Consider the following 27,929-nt stretch of genomic DNA (forward strand, 5'->3'; position numbering starts at 1 on the left):
TTTGTAAAGGTGAGAAGAGTTGTGCACGTTCTTCCTTTGTGTATTGCTGTTTGGCAACAAAGTCATCCTATTTTCCCACAAGGATCACATGGTGTCACAGAACTTCACTTATTCTTATGGCATGGGCAGTGCGGTTTTGAAAGAAAAATCCCCGTGCTGTCTGGAATGCTCAACTGTTGGGTACCAGAGTCAGAAAACATCCTGCCTGCCGTGAACGTTAGGAAAACAGAGCAGCCCTGACCCAAGTGCCAAGTGGTTTTTTGGAAGGCTCACTCCCCTGAGAATAAAGGATATTGGTACCCAGCCAAGAAGGCAGGCAGGAACAGGCCCTGGGCAAGACACTGGAATTTTGGTGGAGCTTGAAATATTGGATGCTTGTTTGTACCAGGTTCTGACTTTTGTATTAAAAGGTGAGCTACCCAAAATGTAAGGAAATGGGCCACAAAAGGATAAAATCTGAATTATTTTTCTAGCTATATTTAGAGCCGTGTAAAACAGGGATTTCCCTTTTTGGCTGCTCTAGTATCTAAGAGTAACTTAATATCTCTGTTAAAAACAGAAAAAGTTCCCCAAAGGAAATTTCCTTTTTTTCCTACTGTACAGTCAAAAATCCCTTCTTGTCGTTGCATAGTATTCAGTTGGTTTTTACTTCCCTATTTCCCTGTTTGAATGAATAGTCCTAGTCTAATGACTCAGTAAGCATTTCATCCAGAGTATTCCCCAGCTTCTATTTCCTATACCAGTGTTATACTGCTGCTTAAAAATGAGACTGAAAACCATCCTCAGGTGCTTGTATTAACTGCCTAAGCAAGCACGTGTTACACAACCCTTTATACATCTTTTCTTCCCTTCAGTTGTTATGCTCATCAATACCTAGGCAAGCAGAATTTTTGAATGCTCAGAGATCCATTTCTGCTTCTGTAAGTAAAACAATTTGCTTATCTGCATGTTTTGGTTTGGTAGATGGATTAGTTTTAGATGAAGGTTTCTGCATAGAAATTCTTGAAAACGCCGCACATAAGTGGTAAAATTGCAAAAGAGGAGGAGATTGTATATATAGATAGATTTTATATTATTCATTTCCTCTTTATCTTAAATTCAGAAAGTTTTGAGAGAGAATAGGTTAGATACCTTTGTGGCTTTATTTCTACTGTTGCAAAGCAGCTCAGTAGCCAGCATGGCTACTCTCTAAGCTTCCACCTCCTCTGAAAAAACTTAGGTAATGTGAAGTTGTCCTAGCGATGCTACTTATGCTGTCCTTGGCCTCACTGAAGTCTACTGGATGAGAATATGCCCTGAGAGTCTCTCTTTTATCTGTGCTGAAGTTTGGCACTGAACCTACGTAAGAACTTTTTTTTTTCTCCTGTGGTGGTAGTTTCAGTTATCAATATGTACCCACGCTTTCTGATTTGGGGCCCAAAAGAAAGCCCCAAAGCCATTTCGGTTCAGCCTCTGGGGTTGAAGTGCACCCCGCTAGACTGAAAGATCTTGTCTGGTATATTTGAGAATCCTGAATCACCGGATTCAGAAATGCCAACAATTTTTGCGCTCACTTATTTTTGCAAAATGCCAGCATTTGCATTTCCAGCATGGCGATGGTGGGCAATTCAGCAAGTCATTCTGCCTGTAGTTTTCTACTGGGGCGTCTCACTTGTGTACCTGTGCGCTCCTGAAATGACGGTTTGCACTAACGTTCAACAGGAGGCTGGGATGCTGGGCCAGAGTTGCATCCAGGGAGGCCAAGAGACGTTTTTGTGTTGATCTCAGTGGAGCGGGACTGGATCTTTATTTCCTTGACAAGGCTGGAAAATGTTCATTCTGTCTCTTTCCCCTTCACACACATATTTTCTTTTCTTTATAGAATAAGTCATTTGTCTTTATCTCACCATTCACCTCTCTCTTTGATTGCAGTTAATGGAATTGTCACCTTTATGTACTCATGTTCCATTTCTCAACCTGTCTGGACTTTGGCCTCCAAAGGTTACCACTGTTAGTGAAGTAATATGATTAAGTGAGTCTTTTTAGACAGATTTATGCAAGATTTCTTCTCCAGCAAGTGTCACATCTAGTCTAGTTCTGCAAAAGAGAATATTTCAAAGATGCCAACTGTCATCTAAAACCACTAAATTGTTCTCCAGTGCTGGTTGAGAGGACTGCAGGCCATCTCAGAGCAATGCTGATTTACGCTACCTGAAGCTGTACCCCTACAGCTTGAAATACGGGCTTTTGTTAATAATGAAAAAAAGAATGTTCCTGTCTCACAGAAAGCACATTTAAAATGGAATTTTCATTAGTTACTCTGTAATGAAAAGGCAAAAGGCTATATTTTAAGTGAATCTGTCCAGAATCTTGGAAAAAGAGGGAGGTTATTTGAAGCAGTAATATCTGAAGCAGAACTACAACAGCCACACTCTAAACAGAAAAAAGTGGTCTTGTGTTCCATTTAAGGTACATATATCTACAAGATATTTTCAAGTTTATAGAAAGATTTTGAAATTACACAGGATTCACTGCACGCATCTACTTTTCTTGCATTTGGTATAAAGCACAAATTAATCACCATTATTCTGCACTAATATAACACCTCTTAACCCTCAGCTTTCAGAATATTTCAAAGGAGTAATGAATTAAGCCTCATGTGGTCTTGGGAATATGTGATAATCTACACTCTGATCTTTTGTTTAAAATAAAAGCATTTTCAGGACTTTGGTTTTGGAGGCTGGAGATCTTGTAACTGTTCTTGAAAATATCTTCATTTGTCAGCCCCTTGGAAAGAAACCATGTGAGTGCTAGAGAAGTGTAATGAAATGGAAAAATGCGTTAAGGAAAAGTTAATACATTTGTCTGTACTTAGACATTTTTTTCCCCCCTGCTATTTATTGGAGCAAAAAGACCTGGATAAATCGAGATACTAATGTGATATATGTGTAGAAAAGGCAAAATTGATCCCTGTCTGTAACTAAAAGGGTGCATAGTGAATTATTATTGCCACTGTCAACTCACTAGCAAGACATCAATTTGAATGTTGGGCTGTGATCACTCATGTTCAGAAAAGATGAATTCTGACTGAACCAAGTGCAGAGAAAGCTTATTAGATAATCTGAAACTTGCTGTTATGAAAGAAAATGTAGATGGTTAATGTTTAACTTGGCAAAACAAAAGTTAAGAAGGGATGTAAATGGTGTCTACATATACACTGTGGGAGCAGAACAAGCATTATTTGTATTAAAAGAAATACAGCCATCTATGAATATACAGAGGACAGAATGTTTTTAATGAACAGAGGAATAGGATTCTGGAACAAAACAGCGAAGAAGGGAGATAGTTGGGAGGGTGAAGAGCAAGAGCTATAAACGGGAGCTCAGCATGTGTACGGAAGGATTTATAGGATTTGATTGTCAGTTAGAGTAGAAGCACACTCAGGTCCGTGTCTTTGGGCTTCATTTTACTGCTTTTCAGTTGAACAAAACATTTTGGTATATCCACAGTCACAGTACTTTGTTTTGGGTCACTGAACTAACGTGAAACAGCTTGTTTGTGTCTCTCAACTTAATACTCTCCATGGTGCACTTCCTTGGTCAGAGTGGTAGCCTTACACTACGATTTGTTCCCATGGGCCAGGTACCCGCGTGCCTGGGCCGGTCTGACTCAGATCGGGACGTACACGTCTCAGAAGAGAGAAATTTGCATCCCACTACAGGAGGTGCAGACCTCCTGGGGAGCAAAGCAGAGCATGAGAGTACACGCTCCCACCGTGCAATGAGCTGACTTGGAATTACAGTCAGGAGGGTGGTATCTATCTGTTCAAAGAAAAACATTTGGACCAATGCAAGAAAACTCCAAATACTTCAGTGTGGGTCTAATGTCCTTTCCTACCCCGCCTAGACACAAGGTATTCCCAACGGAAAGTCAATTTTCACCCAGAAGATTTCAGTTTTGTAGAAGTAGTGTTTTCCATCAGAAAATCATTCCAACGGAAAATTACTAACTGGTTCTAATACAAAGTGACTAGCGAAGCTCTCAAAATGATTCAGTGGCAAAGCTGGAATGAGAACCCACAGCTCCTGACCACGAACCCTGTGCTCTAACCACGAGACAACACTCATCTTTCCCTGAGCAAGGTTGTTCCTGCAGTATTTCTGCCTGGGCCAAAGTGGGAAAACTCTGGAAATGTTGCAAGAGAGCTTTTTGCTACACGATTTCCTGCTGTAGAATATTTGGGGGATAACGGGAAAAATCCCCGGTGGCTCCCTGGGGCCTCTTCAGAAGTGTTTGGACATCATGGGAATGTGAGGGTTTCCATCCGCTCCTCCCTACGTGGGTTGTGGAGGGAGGTGGTGGGGTCTGGTCCTACCCACCGCCATAGCACGCAGCCGCTGCTGGCCGGTCTCTCTGTTTTCAAGGGATGCATTTGAGGGTATCCTACTGTCCTGCCCTGTCCTCCATTTTAAGCAGACCTTAAATACACTGAGGGTTTATTCCTGACATCAGGAATTTTACCAGTTTTCAGGTCAAACTCCCAAACAGAGTAACCCCGTGCAGCAAATCTAACTCATGGCCTGCAGTCCCGTTTTATTTATTTAAGAAGCGAGTATATATTTATGGGTCAAGGTGGGGGATGTCCTCAGTCCAGACATACCCTTCTGCTCGTTCCCCTGTATTGATTCTCCCCTTGGCTCTCGCTGCGGCTTCTTGCACCGCTTACATGCGAAATGCTTCTGCAACCCCCAATATTTCTGCAGTCTTGTAGGACAACAGGGCTGTGGCTGAGAAATACGATTTGGCAACAACCCCTTTAACGAAAAGAGCTCCCCCCCCCCCCCCCCCCCCTTGTTTCTGTTTTATTCGCTTTTAAATAAAGGAGAAATACGATTCCCTTTCCGAGGCAAAAATACTCGTATCAGTTGAATTCCTGACAGGGCGCAGTGCACTCTCGGCTTTCCAGGGCAGTGCAGCTTGACAGCTATGCCTAACACACAGCAGATCCCTTTAACGGCGCTGGGGGCGAGAGCTCCACACGCGGGCCCCCAAATGCAAACCAGATGCCGGCACCGGCCGGCTCAGCCTTCAAAGGCGAGCGGGGGAGGCTCGGCCGCTCCCGCCTCCCCTTCCCCGCCCCGACGGGGAACGGCAGCGCAAGCGCGGCCGGGCCCGGGGAGGCTGGGCGCGGAGGGGGGGGGAAAGAAGCGCGGCGGGCTTCCCGGCAGCGGCCGGCGGTCAGGAAATTGCCCTGTCAGGAAAAGCGCGGTTTTTCTAGCCCGCTCCCTGCGCAGCTAATATAGTGTTTCAGTTTGGACAAGTAAGTGACTGACGCTAGCCAAGGCCCGGTGGCGACTGGCCGCGGCCGGGCGGGCTTCTCCTCAGCCAGGCGAGGCTGGGCGCCGCCCCTGAGGGGGGGGGAGCGCGCGCTCCCTCAGCCCCCGCGCGCGCCGCCGGCGGCCGTTAACGGCCGGGCTCGGCCCTTTCCCTGTTCGTGAGGTGCTGCCGGTTGAGAAACCCTGTCGCGTTTGTGGTGTTGGTTTCGTTGGGGTTTTTTTGTTTGTTTTTTTTGTTTGTTTTTAATTAAAAAACCTGTGATGGCCGTGCGTAACACCCATCTCCGGCCTTCTCCCCAGGGAACCCCTCTCGCCGCACCCCCCGAGGCCGCATGCAGCTTGCCCAGGGCGTTCGCTGGCTGCGCAATTAAATTGTTCCGAAGTGGTTTCAGAGCCTGGGTTTCACGTCGCTGGTGGGGCATTATAGGATTTACGTTCTAGCCTCCCAAGCCTGGCTTCCCGAAGTTTGCTTTTACTGATGGTTCTCAACAGCACAGCCTATATATAACGCCTAAATTTAATGAGAACGGGTCTGCCCTTTTTCACAGTCCCTTTGCGTTGACAGGCTCCAGGCAGCACTGGGGGTGCACAGAGCCTGGGGAGGCACTTGAGATTTTGCAGGGTTGGGGTAGGCACGTCCCTTCCTCCCAATGCCTCCTGCTGCAGACGGCGGCGTAGGGAGTCACCATTTTCCCCGCTGCCTTTCCCTGAGCTTTAAATGGCAGCGCTCGGGTGACCTGACGTAGGCAGGTGGGACATACATCACTTACGTACTTGCTTAATCCTCCAGATCCCTGGGAGATTTCCTTAAATGTATTTCTTGCCCTTACTCAAGTTGGTAGTTTCCAGTCTTGTGGCTCTGGCACAGGTATTGCTGGCAGTGGTGTCCTCTCGCTGCTTGCTTCCATCGCTGCCTCCTTCCTCCTCTTGCAGCTCCGTTTTCTCGCACCTTTGCAGCACTGTCTCCTTTGCATGGCGGTTGCTCCTGCGTTCTCATAAAGCTTGTGGGCTGGCTTGGAGCCCACCCCAATAACCTGGTGGAGTTTACTTGTGTTTGGCTCCAGACCTCCCCGTAATGGCCGTGTTCCTCGCTAGTGACGTGCTCTGCACCGTTTAGGAACTGGTGACCTTGCAGATTCTTTCTCTACTGAGGTGCCTGGGACTTGTTAGCTAGTTTAATAAATTTAGCATCAGTGCCTCTTCTCTGGAGAACACTTAAATGTCGGGGAAGGAGAGGAGAGGGCTCTCTCATCTCTTGAGGTTCTTAGAAGGTAATAAACAGACTCATTACTGTGAAGGTGGTCTCGTTTTTCATACTCAAGTATTCCCTCATCCTGGAAGATCATTTGCTTAATTTATTGAAATTAACTTTTTTCTAAATGTACTTAAATATAGTACAAAAACATACTGAAATTTTAAAGTGTCTTTAAATGTTAATGGCCCCCTTTCCTTCAGGAATATGTACTTGCATATGGTTAAAAAAAAAAAAAAGGGGAGCTCTTTTTTTTTTTCCTGGGAAGGGTGCCTGGGACAGGAGGATGAAAGAGGAAAACAGGGGGAATTGGGTTCTTGTAGGTACAGCTGTTCCCAGCTGTAAGAATCAGGGCAGAAATAAATTTAGAGTGTCAGGAGAGACTAAATAAACTAGTACTGTGCTGGGAAGTTTTTATGGGTATTCTTAGCCACTTTTGTTACTCTGTCCTGTGTTGCTAACAGTCCTACAGCTAAGTTATCATTTGAAACTGCTGCTTCTTTTGAAAAAGTCATCCCCTTCCCAAATAAGGGCTCTTAGCCATTTTGTTTCTTGTACTTCCTCAATAAGTCTGCGTTCTCTCTTTAAATAAGCTGTTCTTCATTTAAGCATTCTTTTGATTCTGTTAGAGGTTGATCTGTTTCCTGAGAACTAGTAGATTTACAGGAGAGGATCAGAACAGCTCTCCTGCGAGTTCCTGTTTTGTATCTTGGGCTTTTCTAATGACTTAAATTGATTTTTTTTCCCTGGTACCTGCCATTGCAATATCAAAGAGCCTGGTGTGCAAACTCAACAGTAGTGGTATGGCCTTGGTAGAAAGGTGTTTCTGAGCTTCATTTTCAAAGGGAAGTCTCTGGTCAGCATTGTCTGGCTTTTTGACTCGTGTTAATACCTTCTGGTTGGTGCCTTGAGCTGCCTTCAGTTTCCCCTCTGCATTTCCATGTGTGAAAGGGAAAGTGCGCACACCGTTCATAAAATAAAGTTTGAAAATTTTGTGACCTTCAGCTCTTTGAGGCAAGCAAGCTTATAAGCCCTTGACTTCTGGTATGTTTTGAGAAAGTCGTTGAAGCTAACTTAGAGAGGTGTTGGTCTGATACCCTTTCAGGCTTGTCTTTGTAGGAGTTTGAAATTATGAGACTGATTGGATCATTAAGAAGGCAGATTTTGCATTGATAAAAACAAACCAAAGAAACAAAACCTTCCAGCTGTGTATGTAGGGAGAAGGAAGAGAACTCACATGAGCAGATGTGATTCTTCCTTCACTGTAAAAAAGAAAGGGATGTAGACATGTTATACGTGTACAGTCTATCTAGATATCTGATTTTTGTGCAGAATTTATGTTTCTTTTAACCTAAGCTAATGTGCAACCTCACTTCCTCATCAGTAATTGTGACAGGAACTTCAGGGCTAGTGTTTTTGGAATTGCAGCCCAAATAAATGTTTAATTTTAAAATTACAGATTACTTAGGGCTGTCATTCTCATGCTCTTACTATGCAAGAGTGAACAAACACTGTATAGTAAACTGTGGATTCAGCTTATAGACACATGTTTGCTTCTGGGCTGAGCGTCTTGAAAGAAGTGGTTTACAGCATGTCTTTAAAAATTGATTTCACTGTTGCATCTACTACTGGCCTAAATGTTCCAGTATCTGCCAGGAGTAATTATAGACAGTTGGTTCAGATGTTGCTTAAATGTGTAAGCCTTGATGGGAAATGCAGTGGATTTCAGCCAGAATGCTAATTTTGATGTTTTGTCATTTCATAAAACTGTGAACTCAGAACAAATTATTTTTATACTGATCTGCTGATACGTAATCACGCAGCTAGTGCCAAATTCAACCTTGATGTAGCACTGGAATCTACAGATGTGATTAGAGTTAGAGTATCAGCATTAACTAAAGTTGGCTAATTTGATATCCACAGTAGCATGATGGCTTTATTTACCCAGGATTCCAGGTCAGTGTATGTACCCTGCACTGAAGTTCATGGTGCTGAGGCTCCTTTGCTCCAGGAATGCAATTTAAAGCTAGTGTGTGTGTGTGTGGTTACGTGAACTGTAATTGTGCCTTCTGAAGTGCATTCTACTCCAAGTTATATTTTATTATTTAAACAGATATTTTATAAATTAACTTTATTGTGCTAGGGATGTGTTTACTATGCGCTGCTTTTTTTGTGTTTTGTTGTTTGTTTGTTTGTTTATTTGTTTCTCCATTCCCATTATACCTCAGAAAAAATACAAAAGTCACAGTACAGGAATCCGCCGCTCTTTTACAGGCAATGAACGGAGATTGTTCTTTCTGTCCAGCATGGGGTAGGTTAAAGTGACAGAGACATAGGAATAAGAAAGATCTTCCTTAGCACTAGTTTAATAAGCTGATGGATCCAACCACTTGGATCCATCAGTCATTTTGGAGCCTATTACCTCCTTTCAACTAGTCATGAAGCTGTTACAGCTAGAATTTATGTAATAATCAGATGGCTTTTTTTTCCACCTCACAGTCAATGTAAACAAGATAGTGTCTTCTTTCAGAGCTTCAAGCATTCTGCAGTGTCATTTGGGACATGTCTGTCTGCCAGATCATTAGCACAGCCTTTAGGGATGCATGCAGCTGCGGTGTCAGAGGAGGGAATAGATCTAAATAGGTTGGTGTGCATGAATTGTATTGATTGCCATTTTCAGGGTGCGGAGAAGAAAGGGTGCTGCCATATACCCTCTTAATTCCTTAGGTTTTCCTGAGTGAGAATTGTGTCTTGTCATAAACTGATCAACATTTCCTCTGTTTGACAAACTGTAGGTTATGGCAAACATTCAAAATCCTGCAGACGTGTGAATGCACCTATGATGTTCACAAGTGTCAAGAGTTTAATCCAGAACTACTAATATGGCTGGGAGTTTTGCCACTGACTTTAATGGATGCAGGATCAGACCCTGCTCTTGAAGTGACAGCCCAGTCCAAGCCGGGCCAAGAGAGCCCCAGAGGGATTTGGAGCTGTTAGGTTTCCCCAGTAGTGCGAGCCTTCTCATCTCATTTTGTGTGTTCTGGTAGCTCTTTGCTCACCCTTCCTTCTTCCTGAGAGCTCCTCTCTGCAGCTGTTTCCTGCAGTTCCTGGTGTTAGATGAGCAGTGAGGCAGAGTGCGCTGAACTTCTTTCTTTTGTGCGGCATGGTTACAGGCTGGGGAACAAATGGGGCAGCCCAGTTGTTTACCGCTGTCACACTGATAATCTTAGAGTGAGAGAGCTGGTCTGTCTGTGGTCTCACAGGCTGTCTCTGACCAGGCAGCCTGGCAGCTTTGCGAGGCATGCTGTGACGTTAGTCTCATGCCTGTTGCAATGCAGAGCCTATCAGGGCATGCAACAACCATGTGGGTGCCTTGGTCTTCCTTCCACAGAAGATCAGGGTGAGCGGTAGCCTTAAGTCTTCTCCAAGCATGTAGTTGGGAGGAGCTCCTGGGTTCCTCTGTTTAGCCATACTTTGAGGGCCAGTGTTTTGGGAACCGCCTGAAGTTTGAAATCCCTGGCCTTCCATAGCCACCTCTCTGCTCCAAAGCAGCACCTCTCCTTTGACACCAACATGTTATTTTTCTGCTGTGGGCGTCTCTGAGCAATATCTCTACTTGCCCAAAGCGGTCTTGGGATCATTGCTTGCTGCTTATTAATACTTACTACTGCACTGTATGATGCTACTTCTTATTGCCACATCCATGAACAGTCAGAGAGCAGAAAAATGCTTTTTGATTTACCTGACCATGTTAAGGTTGTGAGTTCAGCTCATCATCCATGGTCTGTAGATAGCTGCAGTAAGCCTTCTGGGGATGACTGAGAATGCAATGTAAGCATGACTGCATGGAGAAGGTAAATACGGAGCAATTGCTTAATGTCTCCTCTACCTCAGGAGCTCAGGCCCATCAAACAAAACTAACAGGTGGCACCCTCAGAACAAATGAAAGGACTTTTTCTTGCATTGTTTACACAGAACTTCATAACTCACTACCACAGTAGATTGCAGTTACAAAAATTTCCCTGGATTCAAAAAAAGCACAAACATTTTCAGAGAGGAAAAAGCCTTCAAGGTCTGCTAATCTTAAAGATAAAATTTCTGGCTCAGGAAGTGCCTCTACAATAGCAGGAGGAGGAAGGTGTCTTGGGGAAGTATTACTGGATGAAAAGGACAGACATATCTTTTCTTATGGCTTCTGCTCTTTATGGCAGGATACTGTACTAATAGGACCTTTTATCTGACCCAGTGCAGCCATGCTCTTCTCTTTAATCAGGGTCCAGAATGCCGTTGCTCTTATTTCATCAATGGTACTATGGGCTGTATCTGCCAGTGTGAGTTCAAGAGAGAAACTGGAAGGAGAGTGTAATTTTTCTGTTTTAGTACAAATCTCTTCTAGAGCAGATGATAAACAACTCTGTTGTATATTTAAGAGCCTGATATTTGTTGACACTGGTCATGCTGACATCTTTCTGCTGTTCATGAGTGAGATATCTATGTAGGCAGTAGAAGCTGAAAATAAATAAATTTTGGATCTCATTTCTTAGAAAAATTTGCTTAGTCATTTTTATTTCTCCGCTAATTAGTTACACAAGGATAAACCGGGATATGTCTTGCTTTATATCAGAGCAGGTGGAAGTAGTTTGGTCTGAAAGTATTTAAGATAGAAAAGATAGAATTAAAGGGCAGAAGGCAGCGATGAAGTAATGGCTTTGTCTTGGACACTGAGAGAGGGTGAAAAAAAAAAAGATACGGAGAGACATTACAGAAGATTAGTACATAGTGAATTATTTATAGACAGAAAAGGAGATACTAGAAAGTAGTGGAATATTTTCAGTCCTGTGGTGGGATTTACTGAGCCTACATTACGGTGTTGGGGGGGCAATTGGGTGGGTTTTGGTGGAACAGTCTAGGTACTATGGGACTGGGAGTTGGGGTCTGATTCTACTACTAAAATGTGGTCCCTTCCACTATTTGAAGCTCTTTTTCCTTGTTCTAGGATGTGAGAAAGCTCCACAGAATTTACCAGAGAATGGATAAAATAATCTAGAAGTGTGTGGTTTTTAGTGAAGAAGCATACTTTCCAGCTTGTTTTTTATTTATTCCAGTTTTGTTATTGTTAACACAGTCCTCGCATTCCTAAGACAGAGATCTCCTGCATGTACGTGTTTCTGTTTTGGGAAGGGAAAAGGGGAGATGAGGTGTGCTTTTGTTCCTTGTTTTTGTTTTGTTTGCTGTTAGGTAGCTGAAAAATAAATGCTTGTTGATAGTTATAGCATAGTCCCTTGGGCATTTAAGGGTATTATTCTATATTAGTACTGCCCTTCAACGCAGCATTAGAATTCCCCATCTGCTCCCACTCTCCCACACAGACATGTGCCTTCTTTGTCTCTTCACATCCAAACAGGAATTAAAGATCCTGGAAGAGGAAAGGGAGTTCACTGTCTTCAAGAAGAGATTGCCCCTCTGCCACCACCACCACCACCACTTTTGTTAGTTTACTGTAACCCTAGAAAGCCAACGAAGTGCTGAATTTCCAATATAATGTCAAAAATGCTTCTTTAGTTTTATCTCTTCTACAATTGAAAAACAGCTTTTATTTAACAAGTTTAGATCTTTTCACATTAAGATTATGAAGCCTAATTTGAGCCTGTTAATCTTTTTCTCAGTAATCCATAGGAAAGCACAGCTGCACTACTAAAAACATACTGTTTATCCATGATCACTGGGTCTGGGCAGCCTGCAGCGTTCCAAAGATCAAAGTTTAAAACAGACGTGCCAGTCCTTCATAATTCTTTGTATTTAAGCACACGATACCACAAAATCTGTACTTGCTGTTGATAAATACTTCTGCTGAGCTTCGGCCTGCGTGCATGTGAGTATGCAGCCTTCCTGTACTGTAGCTTTAACAGTAAGGTACGTCCTGGCAATTTGATAACCGTGAAGTAAGGTAGGACAGACTGAGTTTAGTAGTGAGTTGTAATTGATCAGTCATCTGGTTACTTAGTCATTCCTTTTAAATTAAAGTAAATAATGTTAAGGATTTTCTTTTTTTAAAGAAATATTTTTGCAAGTGACAGTTTCACCCCTCCTTTTTTTTTCATTGCCTATGTGGGAAAACTAGCACATTTGTTTAAGGATAAACTGGGAAGTCTGTGGTTTCCAGCATGCACATTTTGAATAATATTTATACAGACTATTATTTAATGGGCCATATAAATATTTATCATATGCTGTAGCCCTTTGATCATAAATGCTTGTTTGAAAAGCCATTCTGTCCCTGCTGTGATTTGCAAAGAAAGAGGCCATTGCTGTTTTAGTGCTTGGAGGGAATTTTGGCTTCTTGTCCTCTCTTAGCAGTTATTGTCGTGGACTAACATGGTCAAGCTGGACATGTCTTTTAAAAAATTCCCCCCCCCCTTTCTGTTTGCACATTCAAATAATAGGTTGTAAATATGAGGTCCTAATTCTGCAATGGACAGGCAAAGCTGTATTGGAGTTTTGGAGGCCTTTTTCTTGGCTGCAAGAAGCCAAGCTTCCCGAGTTAGGTACTTCAAGAGTATAGAAGGCAGTGGTATTATCACCACTGCTTTCCATCACTTGGGAACTCCATAAACATGCGTCATCCATGCATCAAATATTTTGGTGTCTTGTTAGGAATATTGCACTTGAGGAATTGACCTGTCTGACTGGGCCTTTAGGACTTTTTATAACAATCATTTTTCTAGTTTGCTGTTTTCCTCATGATTGTATTGGCTGCAGAAGCTGTATGCTAAGAATCCAGTAGATACAAAATCCAAATCAAAGTTTTATTTGCACAACAAAGTTTTATTTGCACGTGGCAATGAGTGTTGGTGTCCGGATTCCAAAGCAAGAATTTTGTGCTGGGACCTTCTTCTACCTCTGAACTCCATTAAAGAGTGTCTTCATTTCTGATTTGGAGCTTCCTCTTGTACCAAAGGAACCTTCTGTAAACAAAAATGAATTACAACATTCCTCTTTGAATTCTTATTAAAGTACTTTGGCTAAATATTTTCCACCAACCTCACTGCTCAGTTCCTAGGTTCTCAAGAAATACCTTTAGGCAGAGTCTCTAACTGGTGACACTTATGACCTAAAGATGACAGTGCTTTTTCTGGATCCGGTTGACAAGTAGGTGGCATACCAAGTGATTGGTATTCCAGAAAAACCCTTGGCATCAAATTATGTTTTTGCAAGCAGATCGGATCCTGTTGCAGAGATGCTATACTTTGAACAGCCTCGGTAACTTAGTGCTTGTTGTGCTTGAAAAAAGGATTAATATTTACTCAGCCTTTTTTTGTAAGATACTGAAATACTGCTTTGTAAATGAAGGTGAGCTTTACTCAGAGAAAGACCAGTTAAAATAGGTTTGTGGTTCTTGTTTTTGGACTTTGTCACTTAACCCTTTCTTAGGTCCACTGATTTACAGAAATAAAATAGTGGATATGCACAGACTGATACGTACTGCTTGAGCTTATAAACAAACTCTGCTTCCTGCGCAGTCACTCACACATGCACATCCTGGTTGCTTAGTAAGGAAAAAAGGAAAGTAAACATTACATGGGCTGATTGGGTTCCAGGTTTCAAATGTTTGTGGGAAGAATCCAATGCAAAGCCATAATTTTAACTGCTGAGTAGGAGGTACTATGAGCTTAATTCTCTAACATCTGTTAAGCTTGTTCTCTTAAGTAGCAAAAACACATTAATGAGCTAAAATCAAGGCTGCCATACAAGCAAGAGAAATAAAAATTTAGAGTAATATTTTGTATGTGTGAGAAGGAGGCAGGATGTAAAATACTCCTTTTGCTATTTGTATTTTGTGAAAAGCAAGTAAGAAAGATTTGCCTATGTTTAAAAAAAAAAATAAAATCTGCTTTGCAGCTTGTGGTTTATTCTCATCTTTTTATGAGTCAGCAGCTGAAGGCAGTGCCGAAATAGGGAAAAACAGGGAAATTCGTGAGATAGTATCAGGAACAGTCTTATGAATTTCTTTATGGTAAAATTTCTTGCAAGTAGCTAGCAGCATCTGCAGCACCTGCAGCCAGCCTTTTAAGCTTTGAGGAGATGGAGTGCAAAATTAAAAAGTGAACATCATCTGTTGAAAAGAATGTCTTAAAACTGCTTTTACAGCCAAGGGCTAAGAGGAAGATGCAGAGTGCTGTAAGTATCCCCAGCTGACAGATGCAGTATTAATCACTGATATCAGGAGAATTGTCCTCTCTGTGACAGAGGCATTAGCTTTTGTTGGTCTGACCAGGTCATAGAGCCAGGGCCAAGAAAATAAAGCGAGGTTTCTTGCCAATATTCCTAGGTGTTAGACTCATGGCAGACCATTATTTTTAGCTGATTGCTCATCGCTTGAACAGATGACCTTGCTTAACAAGATTAGTGTGTATTGCACCTGATCTACTGGGCAGAATCAGTATGCTGCAAGAGAGTAGCTAGTACTTCCATCAGTACCACAATATGCTCTGTATCTTTGATTCTTTTTTTCTAGTTTCTGATATGGGTAGAAGCTAACAGTCTGTACAGTTTTCTCTAGTGACCCTCCCATGGTGTGTGCAGAATGCAGTGTGATAACTGCTTTGGTTTGTATCAGGCTGCCTAGGAGTTTTAGTGATGGACAGAACTCCCTCATGCTAATGCCATCTAAGCAAAGAACAAAAAATGGTCCCTGGCCCCCAGCAGTGGTAGTCTAATCATGAAATGACAGATTCAGGTAGTACAAAATGATCGTATGGGACAGGTTATGGTAACAGATTTCCACAGACTAACCACATTTCTATGAACCAGTCAAAGGGTAGGATAAGGGGAGGCTGGGTAATTTCCTTTAGCCAAGGTGTTGGCTTATTCTGTTTTAAGTGCAAATTAAACTTTGTCCTAATTCAGCTGTTACACTGATAAGGGACTGATTTTTTTTTCCTGCCTTTTTTTCACCTGCTGCCTCTAACTCTCAGTGATTATAGATTTGTAATAGCCATCAACAGCACTGGTTATAAGCCAACCATAGATATGAACAGCCACTTAATTGTGCCAACACTATGTTCAAACTGACACCCAAGGATAGATCTTGACCTGTACTGAAGATGTTTCAGGGAGGGAAAAAAAAAGGCTTGGTTTTCTGTCTTGTAGAAATAAAACAGGTAAAAAACATTGTTTCCGAAGTTGAATACAGTTATGTGGCTATATGATCAGCTGTTATTGTCTGAAGATAGAAAGAGGACTTTCACCGTTTTCTGTTCCACTGCTTTTTCTGTTGCGCTTTTGGTATACTTTGCCACTAAACTCTAGTTGTTGTTTTTTTTTTTAAAAAAAGGATTCATTTGCAGTGTGAATAATTGCTCTCTACTAAGCAGTATTTTCCAAATCTTTCCCTCTTTGCCTATGTCCCTCCCTCTAACCAACCCATTTTCCATATACAGAAGTAATCTAGGTCACTTCTTTGGGAGAGATGGGCTGTTTTTAAGTAAAGCCATTTTGGTGCTCTGTAAATAGTATGTATTCATCAGATTATAATTGATCCATTCATTTTCTGGAAATCAGAAGCTATGTGTCAGCTGAGTTTTGCGTGTTTCAGAGGCTTAACAGATTCATACAACCACTAAACTTGGTACTTGTCTGATGTTTCAGATACTTTGTATCAGCTCTTACTTGGCATTGTCCCAGCTTGATTAAAATGTAAATATTAACTATTAATTAAGAACAAACTGTGAGAAATTGAGTACAGTACGTTTGTCACTGTATTAAATGTCAAATAGTTAATATAGTGAAATAAGCAACTCATTGTGAATAATTAAATGAATTAACTTAACCTCACTTTGTTCTTGTAGGTTGTCAGAGAGTAGGCAGAGATTTCCTGAGATGTTCTCATAAGTCAACACATTTTCAGCAAATTATCTTCTGAATCTTTAAAATTGTGTGGATTGATGGTGGATAGTTCTTAAAAACCTAACTGGTTTGTTTTTCAGGTGGTTTGGTTTTTTGTTTTCTTGGGGGGGCTCAAAATTGGGTAATACATACCAGATTGTCACTTAGCTATTTTAATTATCAGCATCACACCACTTTTTTTTTTGGAGATTCTGCAGAAATTCAGCCTCGCTCACTGTCTCATTCAGCAGTAATATGCCACTCGGTAGCTGGTTGGCTCTATGGGAGGCAGCAGCTCTTGGATCCTTGTTCCTCTTCAGGTCAGGGTTCAGTGGAGCCAGGCACAGCACCCCTTTCACTATTTCAGGAGTATAATTTGTTTGCATTGAGGCAATGACATATCTGTGGTGGTTCTCGCTGTCTTGTCCAGAGACGAGTCCAACTGACCAGACATGAGCAGCTTCCCCATCTGCCAGAATTCAGGAAAAACCAGGAGTCTCTGGGTTGAAATTTCCCTTCTGTGTAAAGCACCAGCTCCTGATTGCTACTGAGATTGGAACTGTACCCCTTCCTTCCCTTCCTATCGCCTTCCCTCTTTTTCCCTTTATGTAGACATGATACTGTATGGCCACAGCTCATTTCTTTGATTGTATGAATGCATGAACTTTATCATAGCATGCATATTCTTACATGCAAATCTACAGTTTGCTTTTCAGGAGCTTCTGTGTCATGCAACTTGCATACAAACATTTGAAGAAAAATGGTACAACTAGTGCAAGACTTAAAAACTCAAATTAATTAAAAAATGCCAAGTGAAGACTTGCTGCAAAGAAGAGTTATCAAAGTGCCTGTACAGCATGTCTCCTGTCCTGTTCAGCACAGTTTTACATCGTCAGTCATTTTATCTGTTTTTAACCCCTTTTTATGTTTTTCCCCAACAGGTTTTATCAAAAATGGACAGTAAGAAGCAGACTCCAGTAAAATACTATGTTGGAATTGATGTTGGGTCAGCAAGTGTTCGCGCAGCTTTGGTAGATGGGTTTGGGACAGTAGTGGCACATGCAGATGAGCCAATCCAAATTTGGGAGCCCCAACCAGACCACTACGAGCAATCCTCTGCAGACATATGGGCTGCTTGTTGCTCAGTCACAAAGGTATGCGAAGAAAAAGAAGGAGATAATGTGTTGCAGGTAGCTCTTCAAGTTTTGAAAGTTTAAGGTCTTCCAGTCACTGGCCTTTAACATTCAGTTCTGTGCATGCTGTATTACTGTGTAACTTGTAACCATCCTTGTGTATTAAAGGCACCTTGAGGATATGGCTGACGTAGTCTCACAAGGTCTGTTATATAGGTGAGGAGCTGAAGGCCAGAGTGAAAGAAGTTTGTGCTACAACTGAAAGTAGAATGAAAGGCCTTCCTTTGTGCTGTTGGCTCAGGGGGAGGACTTACCCACTGCCTTCAGGATTCACATCTGTGGGTTTTGATTCACTGGAGTATATTCTACCCATGAGACAGTTCTTTGAGGAGTCAAGGTTGCTCAGAACCTGGTAGTGCATATATTTAAAGATGTGCATTGTGCTGCACTGGAGTCACAAAGGAGCATTTATTGTAGTGAAATTGTAATCTGTTTTGTGGATGGTGCCTAACATAATGTCTGTTGCCTGTCATCCTCATTATAAGAGGATCCAGTATTATAAGACCAAAATAAATTACATACATTTGTGGATAGTATCAAGCATAAAACCAGACTGAAATAAAACTTAGTATAAGGGAAAATTTGTACCCTCTGATCCAAGGATCTGCCTGGACATGCTGGTGGTAAAAGTAAATTAGTGACCTTGCTTGGCAGTGCACGTGCAGGCCATTTCATCTTTCTTAATAAAGCCCCAGCCTGCCATACTCTTAAGGTTTGCTTTTTAAATATTCATGATATGCTTGGTAATTTGCAGATGGACAGTTCACCCATTCTCTTGTTATTGATCAGCCTTTTCAAACATTAATGAGCTTGGCTCTGCAGAAATGCCCTGAGATGAAGGAGACGAGGTGAGGGGGAATGAAGGAAAAGAAGGGAGTGACAGGAGTGATAAGGAGGAACAGCTTGATGTTAAAGTGGAGCAAGTCTTTTATTCTGTTTATTTGATTTTTCTCTTTGTGAATCGCTTTGTTCTTGCTCTGGACCTCTTTAAATACAATCTCTTATATGTAAGCAATAAAAATGGTCTCTGAAGCTATAGTTTTACAGACCCAGTAAGAGACTGGCACTGTAGCAAGTCTGGTGAAAGTCTTTCGTTATAGTACTAATTAAAATAATGATATTTTTATTGTTACTGAGAAGTGGCAATTTATTATTGCATTACATTTTAGGTGTCTTGCAACCTCACTTGGCACTTAATCCATGTGGGTGGTTTTTTTTGTTTTTCCAGTGCTGCTGGAAGCTATGAAGTTCTGACCTCTTGGGGTGGTGATTTTTTTTTTGGAAAATCTTCCAAAAAATATGCTATCCAAACTCTGGGTAGCAGAGCTTTTGAAAAGGTGTGCATTGCAGAGGTATTATCACTGCTACAGGTTTTGACCAACTTTATTTCTGGGACTCTGCACTATTGCAAGACAAAAAGCTGTGGCATAATATTACCAAAGCAATTCTAGATTGTTGCTTCCACAGGTGGGAACTGTGTGGAGTAACTGATGGAAACACTTGGCCCTAATCCTGTGTCCATGTTTCACATGCAGCTCAACTGCAGACTTTTTTAGAGAAGAGAAAATTAGCATTGCTAGTTTTCTGCTGCCTTTATTTTCTGATATTTTGTGGTTCCTGCTTTTATCCAGTACTGTGGTTAGTAAGATTAAAAAGCTATTAATGAACTTTTCATGGACCTTTGAATTCAGTTTTGAAAGCCAAAGAATTTTTGGTAATTTGGTGTATTTTTGATTAGAGGTGTTAAAGAATACTGAATCTCAAAAATTTCAGAGTTTGAGCTTGCATTTCTAACTCGTAACTCATTTTCTCTACTCACTAGTTCACCTGGTACCTGCATATATGTTGATATATTTGTATTCACCTCTCTTTTGTACATTTGCAGAAAGTTGTCTGTGGAGTAGATGCTAGCCAGATTCGAGGGGTTGGTTTTGATGCTACATGTTCCCTTGTTGTTGTGGATAAACGGTTCCAACCTCTGGCAGTCAACTGTGAAGGTAGGACTTCAGCACAAAAATTGATTTTACTATGCATGTTTTGCCACTGATGTGAGCGAATTTACAATTTCATCCAAATGCCAAATTATGGGGCTGACTCTTGGAGATGTAGATGATAGAAAACCTTTTTTACAAGACTTTTTTTTTTCTGCTTTTACTATTTTAATTCTACTGCAAAATTAAATCTGCGTTGAGAATTAATTACTGTTTGCCTAAATGTTTGGCATCCTAAGATAAATTCATTCATCTTGGCTCAGAGAGACTACTTCTTAGAGAAATCTATGCTCATTTTTCTTTTCTGCATGTTTTCTCCTCCTTCAGACTTTACTAATCATGGCTTTCATAATGTGTACAAATGCCCATCCACACTGGCTAAAGGAATACTAAAAATGTTAGTGTTAGTATAGTCTAACTGCTCACTGTGTTGTGGAGCTGCAGGCAAGAGGTTCAACTTCTGTATTGTATTATACTGGTGTTCTGTCTTTGTCTAGGACAGTGCTAAACTTCAGAAACAGTCTGACCTTTTTCAAAAATTTAAATTTTTTTTATTAGCTTTTGAGTAGATGATTCAGAAGATGCAAGAAAAGTCTGTGATGCACTTTTTTTCAGTGAATCCCATTTAAGATGATGTGTGTGCTAAATCAGTAGTTACAGAGCCGTAATCACAATTCTGTGTATGTTCCCTTTCTGTTCTCAGATGTATTTGTCATCTCTTCCTATCCTTCTCAAAAAAACAGCTTTGCCCCTGAAATGTCCTTTGCTAATTTAAATGAGATTATTTATTTTTCAGTTTGAGAGTCTCATACAATCTGTTCAGTGCCTAATTATGTCTGGGGCTGTTTTGGTCTATTGAGTCAAATTCAGTTCTCATTTTTTATTCTCTGATTTCCCCAAGAACTTTGAGTTTACACAGTGGTGTTGTTAAGTAAAAAGACAAGAATGCACTGAATACTGTCACACTGATACAGGCATGCAACGGTGTGGTTTCAGGCAGTCTGATGGTTCTAAGTTGTATTTCAATCCATGTTAGAAGTATTGGTGTGCCTCATACTTCTGCCTTGTCTTGGAGTATGTTTTCAAGATTATGCATGAGTGGCTGTGTCATGAAGTTGAGTGGGCAGTGTGCTTAGCAAGTGTCATCTGGATTACTGTTCCACCTCTCTAGCAGGTCCTCTGTAGGTTAATTTTGATAAAAAGTGTTCTTTGCTTCTTGTTCTCATGTGTTATGCAGACTTGCCAAATGCTTCTTCCTTCCACATCCAAAATAAAAGCATTTCAGCAAATTACTCCCCTGAAACTATTTCTGAAAGGAATTAAGGTAGTTCTTCTCATAACAATAGAAAAGGAAAGAGAATCCCTGTAAATAGCTAGCTAGCTGACTACCTGAGTTAATTTCAGCTTATAACGTAATTGCTCAGGTTTTGTCACATTTTTAGTTCTTAGTCACCAAAATGCTTCTTTATATTTTTAACTAGATATGTGTACTTTGTCAAGAAGTTTGGGTTCTTTGAGTGAAATATAGTCTATGAGAGCATGGTGTTTCAAAGTTCTTGGATGCTCACAAGCCTGACTGGTTTCAGTCAGTGTTCTCAGTGGTCAGCATGGCTTAAAGTTGGCTCAGAGGGCTAGAATTTTATCTTTAGATATCTACTGTGTATTATTAACACAAATAGAATTTGAGCTTTCTATGTAGAAGTGGAAGTGTGAGGCAGCTTAGAGTCTAGTAACTTAGAGTACCGAGGTGGGGTTAAACCAGACCTAAAATAATGTTCTTTTTTTTCTTTTTTCCCCAAAGGACAAAACTATAGGAATGTTATTATGTGGATGGACCATCGTGCAGTCAGTCAAGTTGAGCGCATCAATGCAACGCAACACAGGGTTTTGAGCTATGTAGGGGGAGTGATGTCTGTGGAAATGCAGCCACCTAAATTGCTGTGGCTAAAGGAAGTGAGTACATCTAAAACTGTGGTGCATTTTTACTAATTATTAATGCCCTTTGTTTGTTAATTTCTGAGAAGGAAATATCTAAACCAAAAGTCTTCAGCCTTAGTGTTGAACCCAAAGGTCTGCAAAGTAAGGCCAGCCTTAAGTTGTGATGAAAATGTTTGAGATTTTTTTTCCCTCTCAATTATTTAAAAATATCTTTGATTTTATTGAGGTTTAGTGCTTCCTGATTGAAAGATTTCATATGCCTTTCTTATCTAATTATAAGGCTAGATATACATACAAATTATGGTAATGAATGAATCCTCGAAGTATCCTAGGATTTAGTAATGGAGGCATATTTCCTGCTCCCAACTACTGTAGCTGGGTGTGCTTAGAGGGGTGTAGGTACTAATTCTGGGATGGATTTATAGCAATATGAAAACAGCACCATCTCAACACTGTGTATCCTGGCCAGAGGTACTGCCTTTGAGGCATTGCATCCAACAGTGAGGGGATGTGCGATGTCTTTGGCTGCTGGTAGAGAAACACTTCAGTTAGAGCTTCAATTTAGTTCTGTCCCATCTGTAGGAAGCAGACATCTGTAGAGGGAAGGTGCTCTGTTCATAATGTGGAAGTCTGCCTCTGTCTCTTGTGTTTAAATTTTGTGTGTAACAATGACATATGGCCTTTTAATATTAGCTGTCAGATAAAAGGAGAAATACTTGCCACTTGAATTTTTTGTAACCTCCTCCAATCTGGCTTTTACATTTGGTCTCAATGATGCTTGCTGTCAATTTAACACAGCCCAAATGTAAATTACTTGCTGCCAGTTTCAAGCAGCTAAAGTCTCCTGTCTCTACAAACATGAAGTAACAAGGTGCAGATTGGGGAAAGTCAAAGGAATTAACTGGTAGAAGCAGGTACTGACAGATTAATGACAATAGAGGGTGATTAATGACAATAGAGGGTAATTAATGTTGTTTGTAGATGCTATACTGAAAAATGAATATCCGCCTACTAGTTCTTTCCTTCTTGAGCTATGAGTATCATATGTCAGTCATCAATAATAAAAAGTAAGCTGTAAAAACCTTAAATGAATCCATTGTGTTTAAAACATTTTTATATTGCAAGGTCTGGAATATCAGTACCTGACTGATCAGAAAAGGCCAGATTATGCGGGGGGTCTCCAAATGGGGTCACCCAGAGATGTAAGTCTATGCTGTGGCCTTAAAGTCTTCTGATGTAATTGGTGTAGTATAAAGGGAGAGCAAGTATTGCAGGGCTTGTTCCCTCCATGACCAAATGGGTAGGAAATAGAATTCACCTTACCCTACATGCCAGCCAGTAGCAGAGATTGCTTGGCAGAAGGGCATTACAGGACAGGGCTTGCTCATATGTCCCCTTTGAGCTCCTGACGTACCAGCTAAAGATTATTATCCTTAAGAGAGGGTTTTTTTACCTCAGTATCTGCTTGCTGAGCTGCTCACATGACAGTTCCTGCATCCTGAGTGGACTAGCAAAGACATATTGTTAAACTGCTTAAGCTTACCCTGCTTAACTCAGGCACCTTAAGCAACATCTTACAGTAGCACCTCAGCTAGCTCATGAGAAGGAACAGTAACATTTATTATGGAGTCAGTTGTAATCAGTTGAGGTATGGCCATGTAGTGTTAAACTTTCTAGCTTCAGAGAGGTATGTGATGAAGTCTTTGCTTACTGCTTCTATACTTACTGCAAAGTAGGAGGGTGAAAGGAATTGTATGAGAGTGATGGTTTATTTTCAGTGCCCATCACAGTAACGTGCCTATGTATTACATAACTTTTAGGGCTAGCAGCAAAGGTTCATGTTAGCCTCCGACAGCTAAAATTCAGCCTCACGTAAGGCAAGTGTTCTCACTTTTTGCCAAGGAAGGCAAATTTTACAGTAACTTTAAATGTCAGGCTCTTCAAGTGAGAGCTATAACAGCAGTTTGCACATACATTGTTACTCCGTGGAGTGTCTTCAAGTGGTCTACAAATAATAAATTACTTAAGTCTCCTCAGATTCTTTGTTATTAATATTTTATAGATGGATAAATGATGACCCAGGTATTAAAGGCATGGTCAGGAAGACTACTTAAATAAATGGTACTTAATGTTTCCTTCATCTTTTTTGAGTTGTATCATCTTTCTTTTTTGTATTTAGTCTATTTCCCTCCTGCTAATACTGCACAGTTCCCAGAGGTGTGGTAGAGTGATAGTTTGATCTAGTTCATACACTGCAAGGAAAAAATATTATATTCTGATTGCAGGATTATTTCTTAAGCTAGTGATAATGCACAAGCTGGCAAAAAGGAAGTTTGGTTTTCACATCCCTTGGGAGAGTCACAAGATTAGTAGGCAGAAAGATTTTCTTTTTATTTTATCCTTTTTAACTGAGAATATCTGCAGGCTTTGCGAAGTTGAAACTGGAATTCCCATTGTGCTTCTATTTAATTGTGACAACTGGTATTCAGAAAATAACTGCACTGTACCTGGTTTGCACAGGCTACATGTTGAGGCAGTTGGCTAGATGGGAACTTCATGGGCATAAAATTAGGCTGTTTTAAAAACGTGGCCCTCGGTGTTGCTGAGAAGGCGAAAATGGGATCATTATGAGCACTGAATGTTAGGACTGAGCTGTCTTGGCAGAATTGCGTGGGGAAGTTTTACATAGTGTCTGCCCACACTGTGTGCCTGGCTGTGATCATGGCCTTTGGTCTGTCCAGCTTTCCTGACTATTAAATGTCACCAAATATGCTACCAGCAAGATTTCTTTAAAGTATCATAGATCTGAGTGGTTTGTCTTACTTAATTCCTCACCTCTGCTTATGTTTTCTATATCATATGGGAAATAACCTTTCCTACAGAGCTACTGCTTGCTCCAGTGAGCAGTGTAGTCTCAGGAGCTGCTTTAAAATAAGGTCCCTCTCAAAGCATCCCAAAAGTCTGTTGCTCTATTGTAAAACACTCTCCCAGAATTTTCTGCCAACCTCTGCAAATATGTACAGTTGGTTCAGGTTTTTTCTAAAAACACTCCAGTATTTCTAGAACTATTTCCAGCCATATGACTGCAAGTGGTGCAGCCTGCTGCTTGATGTATAACCATATTGGGTCGGGCCAGAAATCCGCTTGACTCATCATTTGTCTGATTAGTAGTGAGTTTTTTGCTCTATGAATTTAGCTAATCTTTTCTGAATCCACATGCACTTTTTGCACCTGCTGTGTCCTGTGGTAATCAGTTCCACCGTTTAACTGTACTTTGTATGAACAGGTTGGGTTTTTTCTGAAACAAGCTCCTAAAATCTCATTTGCCTTTTAGTTCTTGAAGTGTATGAGACAGTGAACTATATCATTCCCCAGTAAACATCTCCGTGCCATGAACCATAGGGATGGTTTTTTTTCTTTCCTTCTTTATTCATTTCTTAATATTCCTCCCTAGTGTTGTCATATATCTGACAGTATCCCAGGAACTTAAGGCAAACAGTGGATTGGGCTCGTTCTCCTATGAGTGGCCATGATCAAAACTGGCTAAACCAAGGTGTATCCAGAAGCTACTTTGCGCCTTAGTCCCTTTGGTAGGCATCATGTTTCTGGAAAATTTTTGATCAGAAAGCTTGACATGGCTACAACACATAAAACACATGGATGTTTATAAGCAAAACAAAACAAAAAACACAGCCATACACTTTGTACAGTCATGCTCCAGGTCAACAGGTACACCCTAATATATGAAGATTCACTGCTGACTTTTGCCTTAAGTCCCTGGAACTTTTGAACTCCCCAGGAATTTAATGTTTCTGCTATTAAATGTTTTTTGCTGTTTTCCCCCTGCACATGTTTGCCTGGGATTGGTGCTATGCACATTCCATATTGGCTTGCATTGATCTAGGTTTTGCAGAGAGGGTGCAGTGGGGAAAATAACTGCTTTATATCTGAAGTTATGATAAAATAACCTGGTACTAATAATTAAGAACAATTTATAAATCCATTGAAGTAACCAGCAGAGTTAACTTTTGTGTCACTGGGAAAATGTTTGATACTTTTCTTTTAATTAAACCTCATGTATTTGTAACAATAAACAGCATATAATTGGAAGAACCTTAAAATTAGTCCTAATTATGAATGGTCCTTTCAGTGGATCCTCAGTTCTTTGGAACTCTTAATATTGTTTTCTTGAGCTTCAAAGTTTATTTAGGCTGGCATAAATATAAATGTTTCTTTTTTGAGTTTATTGCCTGACTGATAAATATTCAAGATTTCCCTTGACTTTTCCATGTTCTATATTCTGCGGATTCAGTCATATAAAACTGCAGTCTTGCTAATACAAGGTAAGTTGCACAAATGTGACTGTAAACTAATTAGTTTGTTAAGAGTCGTTTAGGAGACTAGTGATTTAGGAGACTAACTAGATGCACTTTTGGAAGTAAGTTATTTAAGGTATTGGTACTAAATGACCCTTTGGACTGTTGTTATACCTGTAGGTTAATTGTGTGTACATTGTCATCAAAGCCTCCCTCTCCCTTTCCACAATGCTAACCTGACTATAGAAAGCCATATTAGGAGATCCTGTCTTTTCAGTTTTTGCCATGGACTCTCCAAACTGTGGTATCTGAAAACTTCACCTCTGTGATGAAGGGTCTGGCATAGGTCAATTCAGCAGTATTGGTAAGTTTTGAGTGATTAGGCTGTCTCTCAAAGAAAGGAATCAAATTTCTATTACATGAAGAATTTTCATCTAAGCAATTAAAAGTATTACTAAACAATATGACTTCGCAAATTTACCCTGAATTGGTTGGAAGTAATGAAGAGGGAGGAGAAGGAGGAGAGAACTAAGGTGACCTAACTGTGCTTTTCCATTTCCATCATCTTGTTACTAGAATTGAAGTTGAAGATGACCTCACTCACTGTGAGGAATCAGCTGACATCATTTTACGAGAAGTAGATACTGGTCCTTATCTCTTGTGGCTTTCTTGTTACACTTGGTTTTATTTGCAGAGGGATGTTGCAGCTTTTCTTCAAAGTCAGAAGTTACTCTCATCTGCTTCTTTTTTACTTCCTTTTCCATATGATCAGAGGGCTGGAGCACCTCTCCTGTGAAGACAGGCTGAGAGAGTTGGGCTTGTTCAGTCTAGAGAAGAGAAGGCTCTGGGGAGACCTTAGAGCAGCCTTCCAGTACCTAAAGTGGGCCTACAACAGAGCTAGAGAGAGATGTTTTTACACAGGCATGTAGTGATTGGATAAGGGGTAATGGCTTTGAACTGAAAGAGGGTAGATTTAGATCAGATGTAAGGAAGAAGTTCTTCACTGTGAGGGTGGTGAGGCACTGGAACAGGTTGCCCAGAGAGGTTGTGGATGCCCCCTCCCTGGCAGTGTTCAAGGCCAGGTTGGATGGGGCTTTGAGCAACCTGGTCTAGTGGAAGGTGTCCCTGCCCATGGCAGGGGGGGTTGGAACCAGATGATCTTTAAGGTCCCTTCCAACCCAAACCATTCTATGATAATGCTCTCTCTTTAACATTTCATCTCCTTACGTTCCCACTACACACAGAATAGAGATTTAACTAGAGACTAGAGGCTTCAGGGTGTATTCTGTTCTTCCAACTCTTCATCTCTATTTCATTTTGGTTTTGAATTAAGAAGCTAAACTATGAAGGCCATAATAGGCCTTTTGAGATCTTTTGTTTGAATTGTATTGGCTTACATTCAATTTAGTTTGATTGCTGCTGAATCATTTTACCCTCTGGCGCCTAGTGGTTAGTCTACATGAAATTAATTGGGTGGCCTTGATGTTTGTGATTGCAGATAGGTGTTCATATGACAAAACCATCACTGCAAGTGGAGTTTGCATCTTGGGACAGCTGTTTGCAGTAAGCTATCAACCAAATGCAGCTACTGTATAGCCTATGGGGCAGTCTTGTTAAAGTGTGCACATCTGTGATCCACTTACGAGGAGCATTGTATTTCTCTGCCTGTGTGGACCATGTGTGGTGATAGAGAGAGTCCAGTGTCAAATCTGTAATGTAAAACAAATTGAATATATGGGTTTTTTTAAAAAGCTAATGTCTGTGAATACATTAGTCGCATATGACTTTTGAATGGTCAGCTGAATTAAGAATGTCAACTGTAGATGAAGTTGAACTAAAGGATCATGATCCTTTCACAAATATTTAGAAACTAGCTGAAAGATAATTCTGACAGTCTTCCTGAAGTCAATAAGCTAAGTTTGAATGTAAACTTCACTGGAAAGTGAAGTAGTCCCTGGTTACTGGGTCTTTCAAAATAACCAATTAAATTCACTCCTCTTGCTGTTATTTCCTTAGATTTCTTCATTGTTTAGAATTAT

General features: G+C 40.8%; 1 protein-coding gene across 22 annotated transcripts in view; it reads left to right on the forward strand.

The window, feature by feature from the left end:
* FGGY (FGGY carbohydrate kinase domain containing) overlaps nt 1-27,929 on the forward strand; it is a 327,635-nt gene that overhangs the window by 175,080 nt on the left and 124,626 nt on the right. For 21 of the 22 annotated variants that reach the window (XR_012651846.1, XR_012651845.1, XM_075037209.1 and 18 more), the window contains 3 exons: nt 17,394-17,606; nt 19,531-19,642; nt 21,438-21,589. Coding sequence is in view for 20 of the 22 variants with exons in the window: in XM_075037209.1 (XP_074893310.1) it covers nt 17,406-17,606; nt 19,531-19,642; nt 21,438-21,589 (465 nt within the window). In the remaining 2 variants the exon portion in view is untranslated. Of the gene's footprint in view, nt 1-5,137; nt 5,300-17,393; nt 17,607-19,530; nt 19,643-21,437; nt 21,590-27,929 lie in introns of those variants that run through there. The other variant, XM_075037225.1, reaches the window with a different exon arrangement.

This window comes from Buteo buteo, chromosome 10 (genome assembly GCF_964188355.1).
Source record: "Buteo buteo chromosome 10, bButBut1.hap1.1, whole genome shotgun sequence".
In the NCBI taxonomy this organism is placed as follows: domain Eukaryota; kingdom Metazoa; phylum Chordata; class Aves; order Accipitriformes; family Accipitridae; genus Buteo; species Buteo buteo.